At 46.9% G+C, this 16209-nt stretch overlaps 1 protein-coding gene across 1 annotated transcript in view; it reads left to right on the forward strand.

Annotated features, from left to right (window-relative positions):
- GRIN2A (glutamate ionotropic receptor NMDA type subunit 2A) overlaps positions 1 to 16209 on the forward strand; it is a 367847-nt gene that overhangs the window by 322736 nt on the left and 28902 nt on the right. Inside the window, exon 11 of the mRNA XM_042971083.1 lies at positions 12651 to 12838. Coding sequence (XP_042827017.1) covers positions 12651 to 12838 — 188 coding nt within the window. The remainder of the gene's footprint in view (positions 1 to 12650; positions 12839 to 16209) is intronic.

The raw sequence follows: 16209 nt of genomic DNA on the forward strand, positions 1-16209 counted from the left end.
CTTGTTAAACTCAATTAAAACTATATTAATGGATTTTCAAGGCCATCCATAAAATGTTAAAAATAGGAAAGAATGGGGGGGGGATTTAAAGGTGGGATCCTAATTCTGTAAACTCAGCAATGGGGAGAGAGGGAGAGGGAGAGGTAAAAAGAAGGCAAAAATGAAAATACATCAAAACGCATCAGAGATACTGCTCATTGCCCGGGAGTCTGATCTTCTTCCCATCTTTGTGTGTGTCACAACTGTTCTGCAACAAAAGTATTACTCGTAATAATCAGAGAAAAGTTTCTTCTGAACACAACGCTCCGTTTCCTCCTGGTGTCTGTCCTCGCATTGTGTGGCTTACACCCCTCAAATCGCCGTGCGTGCACATCTGCACTTTGCTTTTCTCCAACCTGTACCATGGTGTTGGACTGTTTTCACATTTAACGACCGGACGGTATTTCGCCGAGTTAGAGGAATATAAATTAATGTAACTCACGGCTCTGCATTTCCATCACCCTGTGGCTGGCATGGGAGCCCCCTAAAGAAACAGCTATTTTAGGAAGCTTCCTGGTACCATCATTGTAGATCAGTTTGTTCACATTGCTGCCCTCCACCGCCTCTCAGACGTCTCCGTCATGCACAGTGTCGTTTTCCTTCACCTTAAGGCACGCTTCTACCTTGTGCATAACACCATCTCTGGGATTTTCTTTTGGCCCGGGCTACTACATAACTCAGAGCTCGACTTGCGATCCTCTGTCGGCAACTGTGGAGAGCTTAGGGCCTCAATATCTGCTTCCTGACTTTCCCTGAAGCTTTAGCCACTATCCCACCTCTGACTTCCCGTAACTCAATCGGATTTCTTTATCCATATTTTTAAACCTTACTCTATTGCATTAAGCTACCTGAATGGTTTGGGGGATCTAAGCAAGGTATTTCTACCTAGCCCATAACATTTATTGGGCGCTCACCTATGTGCTGGGGACTGCTCTGAGTGTTGTGCCTGCATTATTTAAACCTCACAGCCACCCCAAGCCAACGACTCTCATGTTTTCCCATATACAATGGAAGGAATAGGCGTAGAGAGAATAAACAGCTTGTCTGGGTCACACTTGCTCCAGAGCCCATGCTTCGAGCCATGACTTAGAATATAAATATGAACATTCCCATAACACTGTACAATTAGCCTGCTAAATTGCCCACTATTACACAAAACCCAGAACTAATTTTGTTCATACTTTAAAATGTCTTTTTTTTCCCTTTGAAAATCTTAATGCTGCTTTAAAAAGGGGGCACTATTTCTCCTTCCATTGAGATGGGGGGAATGGACTCACAGACAAAACAACCCCCCTGCAAAGGATATATTTCTTACATTAGGATACACGTGGTTAGAAGTTCCTCCTGGAGACTGTGAAGAGGCAGGGGGTTTCTGGAAGATTCCTTCTCCTGAGGGACCGCCTCTTCTTACTGCCTGCCCAACTCACACGGAGGCTTCGACTGTGTGATCTCATTTCATTCTGTTCCAACTCTGCCAAGTAGGCCTTCTGTCCATTTTACAGAAGAGCAAGCCAAGGCTGAGGGGGAGAGGCAGCTTGTCCAGAGGTTGAGTGAGGGTCACAGCCAGCCTTCACACTCAGCCCAGCATCTCTTCCTACCCGTACGTGCTAACTCTTGGCTTGTCCCAACAGGTGGACAGTTCTGGGAGAGATGGACGCCTTTGTTATGAGGCAGGGGCTCTAGACCGGGGAGGTCAATGCTCTTGGCCAGGCGAGGGCTGGTAAGCTCCAGAGCTGGGATTCGGACTGGCTCTAGCACCTGGGCCCTTAACTGCTGTGCTGCATTGCTTCTCATTGAAACGTAAATTCTCACTGTAAAAACTCAAAACCACAGAAAAAGGAGCATCCCTTTGACCATGTCCCAGCCCCAAGCCACCACCGCCGCCACCACCATCACCCCACACACACCACCAGATAGGCACCGCTGTCTGTTTGATATTCCAGGCCTTTTCTCCTCGACCTTTGGTAGATTCATTTGTATGTATTTATATGTTCACACATCATTATCAGTTCATTCTGTGGGATGCTATCAAGCCATGCAGTTATATCACAGTTTGGTGTCCAACTAATAATACGTTTTGAAGAACCTTCCATATCTGTAGGTGTCTTTTGCCTTCATTCTCTTTGACTACTGGACAGAATTGGGTGGTATCCACATCACGGTCTGTTTAACCCTTTCTCTTTGTGGGCTGGCAGTCATATTGCTCCATTAAAAATCCGGATGATTTTTTGAGGAACCTCCACAGTGTTTTCCAGAGCGGCTGCACCAGTTTGCATTCCCACCAACAGTGCAAGAGGGTTCCTGTTTCTCCATATCCTCTCCAGCATCTATAGTCTCCCGATTTGTTCATTTTAGCCCCTCTGACTGGTGTGAGGTGGTATCTGAGTGTGGTTTTGATTGGTGTTTCCCTGATGAGGAGCGACATTGAGCATCTTTTCATATGTTTGTTGGCCATCTGGATGTCTTTGGAAAAGTGTCTATTCATGTCTTCTGCCCATTTCTTCACTGGATTATTTGTTTTTCAGGTATTGAGTTTAGTGAGTTCTTTATAGATTTTAGATACTAACCCTTTATCTTATATGCCATTTGCAAATATTGTTATCCATTCTGTCAGTTGCCTTTTAGTTTTGTTTAGATTGTATTTCCCTGATGAGGAGTGACATTGAGCATTGTTTCATGTATCTGTTGGCCATCTGGATGTCTTCTTTGGAGAAGTGTCTATTCATGTCTTCTGCCCATTTCTTTACTGGATTATTTGTTTTTCGGGTGTGGAGTTTGGTGAGTTCTTTATAAATTTTGGATACTAGCCCTTTATCCGATATGTCATTTGCAAATATCTTTTCCCATTCTGTCAGTTGCCTTTTAGTTTTATTGATTGTTTCCTTTGCAGTTCAGAAGCTTTTTATCTTGTTGAGGTCCCAATAGTTCATTTTTGCTTTTAATTCTCTTGCCTTTGGAGATGAGTCGAGTAAGAAATTGCTGCAACTGAGGTCAAAGAGGTTTCTCCTGTTTTCTCCTCTAGGGTTTTGATGGTTTCCTGTCTCACATTCAGGTCCTTCATCCATTTTGAGTTTATTTTTGTGTATGGTGTAAGAAAGTGATCTAGTTTCATTCTTCTGCATGTTGCTGTCTAGTTCTCCCAGCACCATATGTTAAAGAGACTGTCTGATGAATAGGGGCACATGTACCCCAATGTTTATAGCTCAGTTTCAACAATAGCCAAATTATGGAAAGAGCCTAAATGTCTGTCAACTGACAAATGGATAAATAAGATGTGGTTTATATATACAATGGAATACTACTTGGCAATGAGAAAGAATAAAATCTGGCCATTTGCAGCAACATGGCTGGAAATGGAGAGTATTATGCTAAGTGAAATAAGTCAGGCAGAGAAAGACAGGTCCCATATGTTTTCACTCTTATGTGGATCCTGAGAAACTTAACAGAAGACCATAGGGAAAAAAAAGTTACAGAGAGGGAAGGAGGCAAACCATAAGAGACTCTTAAATACAGAGAACAAACTGAGGGTTGATGGAGGGATGGGGGAGAGGGGAAAGTGGGTGATGGGCACTGAGGAGGGCACCTGTTGGGATGAGCACTAGGTGTTATATGGAAACCAATTTGACAATAAGTTCTATTTAATTAAAAAAAAAAAAGAAAGAAAATTTTAAAATCTGAAAAAAAAATCCGGATGAGTCCTCTGTAGTTCTCTAGGGATAATCTCAAGAAGGAGAATATCTGAGTCAAAGTATATATACCTTCTTGAAAAAGCTCAGTCTTATTTGGGTGACTGATTGGCTTATTTTCTGGGTGGACTCTTGGTGCAGAATATCTGCCTGGGAGTGAGAAATGACTAGATGCATACCCCAGCTGTGATAACGACCACCTCTGTGACTTCTGGCAAATAAATAACCTCTCTGAGCTTTCCCCACATCTGTACAGTCCCATCCCCTGGAATTAAGTGAATTGACTCTAGGGAAAGTACTCGGCACTGTATCTGATGCATAACAGCATTTTATCAAATGTTGATTTTTTTTTCTATTCTTTCCTTCATTTTCATATGGCTTTCGGTCCTTGCGATTGCCCGTCTTTCAGTTTTGGTGTGACAGGCTCAGCAGTGTCACTGTCACTAGCAGCAGTATAATGTGATGCCTCCAAGCTGAGTGTCCTGGATTGGAGTCCCCACTCTGCCAACGTCCAGCTGTGGGGCCTGGGACAAGTCAATCAACCCCGTACACCCCAGTCTTCCTATGCATAAAATGATGCTAATTTTGGCTCCTCGGCTTAGGAAAACAGGGTAGGTAGGGTTAAATGAGATATGTAGGCAAATAACATAGTGTCTGGCACACGGCAGACATTCGAGAAAAGTCTAAGAAAAAATTTTTGAGCACTCTTTTTTTAAATGTTTACTTATTTTTGAGGGTGGGGAGAGGGGCAGAAAGAGAAGGAGACACAGAATCCAAAGCAGGCTCCAGGCTCTGAGCTGTCAGCACAGAGCCCGACGCAGGACTCGAACTCACAAACCGTGAGATCACGACCTGAGCCGAAGTCGGGTGCTCACTCAACTGAGCCACCCAGGTGCCCCTGAGCATTCTTTATAACAGGCCATGCGCCACGGAATTAGCAGTAGAATGGTTAGCATGATCCCAACCCTTGAAGAGGGTAATCTAAGGGACTCTGTATAAAAGCTTTATATTCCAGAAGGAATCTGTATTTTTCCAATGTCGGAACGTGAATTGTGGGGTGAAGAAGCATAGCATTTGCCTAGCGCCTTAGAACTCACCAGAACATGTTTGTAGTTGTTACTTCATCCAACCAGTATACAGCCATGTGAGGGAGATTGTTTTCCTTCTGGTCAAGGCTTAGAGAAACACACAGACTCACTCTACGTGCCACGGTCTTGTTCCTCTGACCCCACATCCCATGTGAGGAAGCCCCACAGCGGTGTTCTGAAGGCACATTGCTTGGGCAAGTCATGGACTGGTCTGGAATCCTGGACTGTGGGAGGCCTTAGGCAGAGATCTTAGGGCCTCGGTTGCCTTGTTGGAAAATAGTAAAAGAAAAAGACAGTGTTACACGACCTGTCAACTCCTTGGACATGGCTAGTTGGGTCCATTGTTGAATTGAACAGAAACAAAGCAAGGATTTGCTGCATTTTTTTTCCAACTATTTCTTACTTTTGAGGTTATTCATCAGTAGGCAAAGGTACACCCCCTCTTCTGTGTCTCTTATTCTCTCTCTCTCTCTCCCATCTCCCCGTTTCTTATTCTCTCCTTGTCTGTGACTTACTGTGTCCCCTTCACCATCTCTTTTTCTGATTCCCTCTTTCTCGTTCTCTTTCTCTTCCTGTTTTCCTTGGTGCCCGCTTCCATCCATATCTCTACCTCCTTCTCTCTCCCTCCTTCTCTGCCTTTCTCTGTCTCTGTCTCACAAAATTGCTAAGAATTTTCTCAGCTAAAAAATAAATATTAACTATCGGTCTTTTTAAAACCCAGTTCCCGGCCACTATCATCACCAGTAGACATAATTCATACAAATTAAACTGACAACAGTTAAAAGCACACAGGGTGAAATTTGTTATTGACTAAAAATCCATAGATGACTCAAACTTTCCCCAGCAAGTTTGGGTCTCTGCACAATTTTGACTCAGGAGAATTGAACTTTAGTGGAAATAATAACCATACAAGGAACTCAAAATGGCAGCAGCTATAAATTAGTCAAGTTTGTTGTGGTCCACACACTGATCAGTGAGTCAAATCCTTATAAAATTTAAACACAAAAGAATTGATCCCAGTGAAAACAGTTTCCAGAAAAGTTGGAAACAATAACTAGGCTGTAGGAGACATCGATCTAGGAATTAGATTAGCTTAATGGAGTTTGCTCTGAAAAAAAAAAAAAAATGCTTCCCTAGTGAAAATGCATCCGTGTCCATATAACTCTAATTTTACAGCTTATATTCACAAACTGGGAGTCCAGATGTGATTCTAAGCCACTTTCGTAAAGCCAGTTTTAGACCATCCCGTGCCGACGGCAGGTACAGCCTGTGCGTGCTGAGGGTCTCTTCCCCAAGCAGGTAGTTCCAAGGGTTGTCATGCCTCACTGGTACCACTTCTTGGGCCCATGAACACCCTCAACCCCCCAACAGCCTTGTGTCTGGGTGCTTGCTGAGGATCCATACCGCCTTCGCGCACACTGACGTCATCACGGCCACGCCAGCCCCTGAACTTGCGCCTGAATTTACAGAACATGTTCACATCTGTCTTCGTCCATCCAACAGCCACCCTGAGAAAGAGGTGTCATTTCCCCTTCTTCCACGTGGGAAAACCCAAGCTCACAGAGGTCCCGTGCGGGGGGCCTCACTGGCGGAGACTGCCTAGTCACCCGAGCCCCACCCCCAGGCGTCCCAACGCCCTGATTGGCCTGAATTTCTGGCCGCTGCATTTCCGTTCTGGCTAGGCTCGCACGTGAGCTCCAAAGTACATCCAGTTATCATCCAAGAAGTGTTTAATTTTCATAACACTTTAGACTAGACTCCAAAACACACGTGCGCAGGCACAGACACACCCGTCCACACTCCAGATTCATTAATTCATCAGAACAAGTCAGTGTCTCGTTAAAGGCTTCTTGAATGTTAATGGATGAATAATTAACTCTAACGATATAATTAGCCTTTAAATGTACTGAGACCCCCAGAGAGCATCTGAAAACATGCAGAAGGAGATGATGAGCTAAAACCGGAAACTTTTGATTAGGAAATGTCAAGCTGCCTCACCATACAAGTCCCTTTCCCCAAAGGGCCAGGCCTTGCCTCGGGGCCGTGGCCTTCCCTCGTGTTGGGGGCATCAGATTGGCCGACAGGCAGTCTTGGGGCAAGGAGTGAACTCTGAGGCCACCACGCTGGCAGAAGGGACACCGACCCCGGTGACAGCGTCAGATCGACACACTCAAGAAAGCTGTAGCAGCCTCTTCAGAGCCGTCGAAGACTCTGGCAGGAAAGTGCTCGGTTAAAGTAGCACGGGGCACGTGTGACATCCTCCTTACTTTGCATGTTGGCACATCGGCAGACGGAAGTGTTACTGCTCCCCACCCCCCATCCCGAATGGCTGCCGGTTTTAATCATTTGCTTTCCTTGAGGACTGCCAGTGACAGGAAGCGAGCAAGGGCACCCACACCGCCTCTACGATGCATGGCGGGGGGTGGGCCAGCACAGCAAACACACACACACAGCACACACAGCACAGCACTGCATTCATTTGGGACTCCAGTTCTGTTCCGCACCTCAGGCTGGGGAGCCAAGGTGGCCGTTCACTTGTCACAAATGTTTGGAGAAGAGATGGCCCTTCTGTGGGGAGGACAGGCAGAGAGGTGGACCAGGTAGGGGCTTTGTCCCCATGGCTATTCTCAGATCCCCTCCTTTAGGCCTCCGCCGGCCCGTGGGAGAAGCTTCCAGCCTGTGACAGCCATGGGACATGGGCAGGAGCTGGGAAGGCGGGACGAAGACGGTTTCCTCTTGAAAAGCAGGAGCGGGAAACACAGAGCAGAGAAGCATGACTGGCTTCCTTACCTGTAAGCCCCCCCAGCATCCCGGGGACCCCTGTGAGCTCTGGGGCCTCTTTCCTGTCGGGCCGGCTTTACTTCCTGCTGCTTCACACCCAGGGGCTGTCAGCTACCACGCTGCGGCCTGATAGCTGGCTGTCTCCCGAAATCTCAGCTCCGGGCCCCCAGATGCTTCCGTTTCAGGTGGCTTTTCTCTTCCGGACCCTGCACCAACGGGAGCTGTGGCCTCTATGCCTACACGTGTCCTGAAGGCAGGGGTGGGGTGTGCTGGGGGTGAGAGAAGGTTTCTGCGGGGGAGACTCTGGACCCTCCGTGGCTGTGCATCTATTGGGAAAGAGACACGTGAAGCTGACCCATCGAGGCTGTTGCAGCCAGGCTCTGATCCCGGCTTCTTGTCTCGTAGCGCCGGGCTTGACTCACAGCTGTGCCCGCCGGTCTGAATTTCATGAGCAAAATACAGACTTGCCTTGGTCTACCCTGCAAGTGTCACAGAACCTCGTGGCCACAGTGGTTGTGTCTGTGGCCTCTGGCATCAGACTGTGTGGAAGGCCAGACACTGTGGTGACACCAGACGGTGTGAGTCACGTGGCCCTCCACTGCCTCCGTTTCCTCACCTGGCCATGGGGATGGCAGCCACACATCCACCCGTGCCCTGATAGCAGGACTCAGTGGGATGAGACAATGCGTGTCAAGTACCCGGGACTGGATTGGTCACAGGCAGTGCACAGAACGTCGTGGAAAAGGCCATAAAATCTGAATTCGATTGAACGCATCGGTGTGTTTCAAGCATTTGTTTTGTGCCAGACACGGTGCACACATTTTACTCACGTAACCTCACCTTGTTCCCAAAGCCCCCCAAGGGCAGAGATTGTCCATCCCACTTTGCAGAGAGAAGACTGGGGCTCGGAAACACAGGCCCCTGGCTCCGAGTCTTTGACCACAGAGCCCACTCTTGAGGATGTCAGCACGTCTCAATTTCTTCTTTTAAAAAATAGGGACATTTTTCTCTCAATTGAAAAGAGAGCAGGTACACCTCTTTGGGTCAGAGCAAGGAGGGAACCCGCTCCCCACAGCCTTCCCCTGCCCACCTGGAGCTATGCCGTCCACTTAAGGAGCAACCAGCCGTGAGCGACCACTTAACGACAGAATCTAAATTAATGTGAGGAAATAAAAATAAAAACTCAGTTCCCCACTTGCACGAACCGCACTTCAAATGCGTGATAGCCACATCAGACAGAGTAGACGTGCAGCGTTGGTTTCAGAAGCTCTACTGGGCAGCACTGTCACAGAGACAGTGATATAGACGGGCTTCCGTTTGCCTTAGACCCATGGGACCCGCTCTGCTCATAGACCACATAGGAAAAGAACAATACCAATTGTATATCTCCCTCCTCTTTTGCAAAGCGCTGTGAGGACTAGCTATCTATGGGGGGTGGGGGGGGGATTGCTGTGCAAGCCCCAGGATGTTTGTAAACACGCAGGTGTCTTTGACCATTGCATTTAGACCTCAGCTCTCTAGAATCACTGATGAGGGAGAGAAAACCAACATCACAGGGCCCTGCAGTTTTCCTTCCTGAACTGTCCTCCTTTTGGTTCTGATGCGGGCCTGAGACCCGCGCCAGGCCTCTCTGTGGCCCTTCCTGGCCACCAGCCCACACCAGACACACCAGTGTGTGGAACTGCTTCATTCACTCGGGTCTTTTGCGATCGCCCTCCCTCTGCCTTAACAGCATCTTACTTTTGCAAACTTTGTTTCCTGAGAAAACTTCCTTTTTTCTTTCTGCTCATCTGGTCGTTTTGTGCTCAGCTGAAGAATATTTTATCATGAGATAATGGTAATGATTTGCAAAAATCTGTGCCTGTCCATAAAATGGTGATTTAAGCTGCTGTTGGATAGCTCTTGATGGTTGCCAGGTGCAGTTAAAACCACACTGGGATTTCCAGTAAAAACTGGTTAAAACCGCACTGGGATTTCTATCCCAGAAACGCTTCAATGTGTGGTGGCTTACCAGGATAGGGAGAGATTTCACCTCACACATACAGATGGTCTTAACATTTGAATGCCCCTGTATGCATGTATGTGTGTATTTTTGTTTTTTGTTTTATGTCTTTTTGAGAATTGAGAGAGTGGGATGAGGCTTAGGAAGTCTCAGCAAAACCCACGTTCCCAGCATCTCCATGGCAACCTTAATATGTTAAGGTATTGACGTTGCAAGCACGTAAGTTTTGTGAAGAAGACAGATACCATCCATGGCCCCAAGTCCTCAGGATACACATGTCATCAAGAGCCTCAGTTTCCCTACTGATAGTCACAGAAGATGACTCTTGGCTTGTGGAATCAGAATGCCACAGCTAGAGGAGTATCTCAGCAGCACCCCAGTGACCACCTCACAGATGAGGAACTGGCAATCCAAAAGAAGAAAGTGAGTTTCCCGAGGTCCCACCGTCTCCAAGTCTAGTAGAGAATCCCAAGCCCCTCTACCTGCCCATCCACTGCTCCTGTCACACGCTCCCCCGCCTTCATGTACAAATTGTTTTTGACTCTCCATCTCATATTTCCACAGCTCTCTGCATTACTGGCTGTCCAGAAGGCTGTTTCCTCTTGGTTCATCAGCTCTGGTTTACCATCACCATTAACAATGCTTAGTTTCCTTCCCCTTCCACTTGGATGATCTCATCCCCTTTTAATACTCTCTGACTATAATCCCAAACCCTCAGTTCTGCAGCCTTGGGAGAAAGACTTTAGAGTCTTTGTGTTGGTGAGATGAGCCTTGCAGTCTTGCCCCACCTCTAACCATTACAGAAACAAAAAATTAAAATGAAGCATGCCGCTGTAAACCTTCCAAATAGTTTTATTCCCATCGGGAGGCCTTCAGCAGCTGTCTCTGAAAGAATGCAACATTTTACCTCCTTTCCCTGCCACTTTTATTTTTCTTTGCTTCACTGTTTTATGTGTTCTTGTTAAATAAAGAAAGGCAGTAAAGTTGAGAAAGTACCAGGACGTTGAGTAATCTCAGATTTAGCTTTTCTATCTACTTGAGGACATCCCATCCCATCCCTACCTAGTTTTGAGCCATCCATCCCCATGTACAAGGGCGACCACTTCAGCCTTGTTAAATACTTTTAAAAATTGCGAACAGTACTCATACCCACTGACAGTGACCTGGGTAATGAAAGAGGTACAGCCACGGTATCGAGGGACAATTTAATGCTTGCCTTTTGGGGGCGTGGGCTGGGAAGGGTCATGCAGGACTTCTGAGATGATAACGTTTGATGCCTTAATCTGTGTGGTGATTTCCAGGATGTAGAATGGGTACAAATTTATGTGGCACTTTATTCGATCTTAATAAAAATAAATACATCCACAAAGGGAAAAAATGTGCTATGTTATTGACATGGCAACAAGCAAAGAAGGCAACTTGGGAAGTAGTTTGTATGGAATAATGATAATTTGCAGGTTGAAACAAGGACATACTATGGCCCACGGGCCAATCTGTGTTTATAAATAACCTTTTATTGGAACAGAGCTGAGTTCATTCACTTCTGCATTATTTAGGGCCGCTTTTGTGTTGTGTACTCACTTCCCAGGTCTGCAAGAACAAAGTACTAGAAACTGAGAGGCTTACACAATAGGAATTTTTCGGTCTCACTGTTGTGGGGCTGGAATCTGATACCAAGGGGTCCGCAGGGCTGTGCTGGCTCTGAGGGCACGAGGGTAGTATCTGTTCCGGGGCCTCTCTATCAGCGTCTGGTAGCTTCTTGGCTTGTGACAGTGTGAACTCCAGCCTCCCCATGGTGGTGGTCTCCTTGCCTGTGTGTCTGTGGTCAAATTTCCCCCTTTTTTATAGTGGTTTGGGGGCCCACAAGTCCCCCATGTGACCTTAGGCTAACGAATCACATCTGCAATGACCTTATGTCCAAACGAGGTCAGATTCTGACATGCCGGGGGTTAGGGCTTCAACATAGGAATTTGTTGGGGGTGGGGGGGGGGACCAGCCCAAAACATGCTACAGCAACAGAGTTGAGAGGTTATGATAGAGATTGTGTGGCCCACAAAGCTTAACTGATTATCTTGTCTTTACAGAAGACGTTTGCCAACCCCTGTTTTAAAACACGTGGGTATGGGGGCGCCTCTGACTTTGTTCGTTAAGTTCATTAAGCCTCTGACTTTGTTCATTAAGCCTCTGACTTTGGCTCAGGTCATGATCTCGCGGTTCGTGAGTTCAGGCACCGTGTCAGGCCCTGGTGCTGACAGCTCAGAGCCTGGAGCCTGTTTAGGAATCTGTGTCTCCCTCTCTCTCTGCCCCTCCCCGACTCACGCTTGCGCTCTCTCTCTCTCTCTCTCTCTCTCTCTCTCTCTTTCTCTCTCTCTCTCTCAAGAGTAAATAATAAAACATTTTAAAAAATTAAAAAGAATTTTTTTAAAGGTGTGGGTGTGTGTGCAAGCATACATGTGTACAACTGCCTGAGAAATTTGGAAGGCTGTTCACCAGTGTGTTAACCTCTGCTTCTGAATTACGGAATTATGGGCAATTTAAATTTTAATTGTATTTTTGATACTTTCTATATTATTGAGGTTTCTAAAAATTATCATGTAATAATTTCTGTAATATACATAGACAGTAAACATGTTTCCTCTGGGAGGAAAAGACATCATTCCTATGTACTCGCTCTCCCTTCCTGCACCCTCCACAAAATTCTCCTGTACCTTAATGGTTTATTTTGGTCTGATGCAAACCTTTCTAAATAGGCCGCTGTTCTCCACTGTTGGGAGTGCTAAGTGCTTAACAAACCAGCAAACTCAACTGTTTACTCACTTGGGCATAAGGATTCTTTATGTCTTTATTTGGCTGACTCTTGTAACTTGGAGAGAAAAGCTTCTGGCTTTTATCTCCTCATTAAAAATAGATCCTTTTATGACGAGGGACGAAGTGGCCATGAGTCACCCCGTGTGGTGTGAAAGACAGTGTGAGGTGCTGCCTCGGGCCCCAGGAGCTGGGCCCCGAAATGGTACCCCGCCATCCCCATGACCCCCTGGTTTTTTATCATTGCAGGAAACTGGACGCTTTCATCTACGATGCTGCGGTCTTGAATTACAAGGCTGGGAGGGATGAAGGCTGCAAGCTGGTGACCATCGGGAGCGGGTACATCTTCGCCACCACTGGCTACGGAATTGCTCTCCAGAAGGGCTCCCCTTGGAAGAGGCAGATTGACCTGGCCCTGCTCCAGTTTGTGGGTGATGGTAAGACCTTGGGTGACCCCCTAACTTTCGGGGGACATGACACCCTTGCACTCTGTTTTCTGATTGGCTTTCTAGTAGACCTTGGTAGGGTGAGCTCGCGCACTCTTGGTCAGGGGCCTCTCACACGACACCACGTTTTTTAGGTTGCTTGTAACAGAAACCAGTTTTAGACAATGAAATTGTCAAAGGGGATTTATTTTAAGGATGCAGAAGTGTCTATCTCAGTGAATTGAGGGAAGGGTTGAGCAAATAGGCTTAGAGAAAAGAAAACAGGAACCAGAGCGATCCTGGAGTCTTAATAGCAGGAATTCGTAGATCTGTCCTAGAGCACCAGGTCTCACTGGGGACAGTTTGGGCTCCCAGTGGGTATTGGGCTATGTCTGGAGACATCTTTGTCATGATTGGGAGGCTGTTTGCTCCTGGATTCTAGTGGGTAGAGGCCAGGGTACTGGCATACATCTTACGGCATCCAGGACAGCCCTCCACATCTCAAAACACAGAATCACCTGACCCCAAATGTTAGTAGTGCTGGGCCAGAGAAACCATGACTCTGCATGAACTCGGCTCCAGTCCTAAGCTCTGTTCTCTAAATTCTAAATTTCACATTGCAGAGGAAGGATTCCTGATGCATTTTGAATCAACCTCTTTTTCCTGGGCCCATCAGGAGTGCCTGAGGGGTGGGGTTATGTTGTTCTAACACAAACAGCTCCTGTTATTATCCCGTGGAGGGGTGAAGGAGAAGCAGTCTGTAGAAAGGAATAAAGTCTGCCTCTTGCTCAACAGACCAAAAGATAGATCCCACCCCCGTGGGTCTCACAGTCTAATGGGACTTTGGCATGTACGGATCGGTGTAGGTAATTGGGCCGACTGTGTCTCCAGCCAACATTTCCTTCAGTCTGGCCTTCCGTACTCCCTGGTCGGTGACCTCAGCACACGAGAGTTCCACGCCACAGGTTTTAGGATCCCATCCTGGCTCCAATGGCATGTGGGTGTCCCTTTGAATTGCCAACACTGAGAAGGGAAAAGCAAAGTGAGCCTCATGGCCAGTGACGCCTGAAGACTTGAGTGGGTGTGAGCGGGGTACAGAAGTTCGGGCCCCGGGCAGAAGCTGTACTCAAGGACGGCTGGAGGCCCTATTCAGAGATGGTTACACAGGACGCTGTGCCTCTGCAGCTGGGAGAGGCAGATCCGTCAACACTGCAGTCAGATAGAATATTGAAATGGGCAGAGGTTAGTACACAGCGTGGCGTGGATCTGAACAAGGTGCATCATTCAATGCACCCTCTTCTCTGCTCCCGGAATTAAGCCCTTGACTCTCAAAGTACCATCAAACATCTAAATGTGTTTTATATTTAACTCCCAAATAAGAACGTCTGATCCAGTGAATTCCCTGTGGGGCATTTGCACCTTCTTCTGATCACGATCTGTGTTCTCTGTTGTGTAATCGTGATTTGTGGCTGTGTCGGTCAGCTCTGGCTATGAAATCTTAGAGGCATATTCCGGTAAGCATTTGTTTTCCCTGTGGGAGTACAGGTTCAGTGGAGGGGCTCTGTGTCAGGCTGTGGTGGCCTTGGTGGCTCTGGCCCCCGCTGTGCGTCCGTGGACCAAATGTGTGGTCTCTGCTCTGCGTGTGTTTATTCTGGGTCTCAGGCCAAAAGGGCAGCAGGCTGCCTGGCAGAAGCTCTTTTCTCGGCTATGTCACAGGCACAGAGAAGGACATCTAACTGGACACGTGCTGTTCAAGTCTCTGGTTGGCCCTGTTCACATCTGCTAACACCCTTCTGTCTAAAGCAAGTCAGATTGCCAAGCCCAAAGTAAAGGGATCAGAGGTACACTCTGCCTTTTATGGGAGGAGTTTGGAGTTATATGACCAGGGGTGTGGACACAGAGAGGGGTGGAGAGTTGGGAGCCAGCTGCCAGACTGCATACGTTACCTGTGTTCTGTAATATCCATGATAACTTTATGACGTTCAGTGTTGCTTATGCCCATTTCACAGAGGGGGAAATGGAAAGTGGTAGAGCCTCTACGTCAGGTGCCTTAATCTGGAAGGGGATCGATGATGTCACACTCCTGTTTCATTTAATTCCCAACGATGTCTATCAAAGTTGGATAATTGTATCCATGAGATTTATAGACACTTCAGGAAGAAGTAATCTAGTATACCTCTGAACTGAAATCTTTTGCCCCACTGATAAATACTTCTATGAAGGGGGTGATCTTCCTTAGCCTCAGTTTACTCATCTGTGAATGAACACTTGCAGAAATATTTCCTTGATAAGGCTGGCATGTGGATGAAATGAAAGGATACCTGTAAAGAGCTTAGCTAGGCCCAGCACCTGGAAATAGAAGTGGTTCAATAAATGCAAGCTATTACCATCATCATTATCAGGACCATCGCCATTATCGTCATCACCATCATTATCATTATATCATCATCACCAACACCATCATCACTGTCCTTATCACCATCATCATCATCACCACCATCCCCATCACCATCATCACTGTACTTACCACCATCCCAATCACCAGCATCACTGTCCTTATCATCACCATCCCCATCACCACCATCCCCATCACCATCATCACCACCATCCCCATCACCATCATCACTGTCCTTATCACCACCATCCCCATCACCATCATCACCACCATCACCACCATCCCCACCATCCCCATCACCATCATCACTGTCCTTATCACCACCATCCCCATCACCATCATCACCACCATCCCCATCACCATCATCACTGTCCTTATCACCACCATCCCCATCACCATCATCACCATCACGACCATCCCCATCACCATCATCACCACCATCACCATCACGACCATCCCCATCACCATCATCACTGTCCTTATCACCATCACCACCATCATCATCATCATCACCATCACCACCATCACCATTTTATCACCAGCATGATCATCGCCACCACCATCCTCATCATTACCAGTCTCCACCTCCTCCTCATTGTTGTCCATCCACAACTCCAATATTCAGTACAGCCTATTTAGTATCATATTGGTGGTTAATAGTATCATGGAAACAACCTTTATGGTGCTGAACATAAAATGTGCTCTTTGTGGCAAATAAAAAATACAAAATACAGGCATCCAGATAGGTCAAAAGTGTGTTCCTGGTAGTAGCAGAGCATCTAGATTCTTACACATATTTTCTGTCCTCAATCATTGCTTTCCCGGTCAGACTGTCAGGATTGGGACACGTGTCTTCTCGGCTTCATCTCTAGAGGCCATCTGGAAGCAAAGACATTAGAGAGAAAATGACGTTGCTCCAGGGGGTGTCTTAAGATAATCTTCTCGCAAAGGCACGTCCAATTCTGAATGTCTCTCTAGGAGTAAATAC

The sequence above is a fragment of the Panthera tigris genome, chromosome E3, assembly GCF_018350195.1.
Source record: "Panthera tigris isolate Pti1 chromosome E3, P.tigris_Pti1_mat1.1, whole genome shotgun sequence".
In the NCBI taxonomy this organism is placed as follows: Eukaryota; Metazoa; Chordata; class Mammalia; order Carnivora; family Felidae; genus Panthera; species Panthera tigris.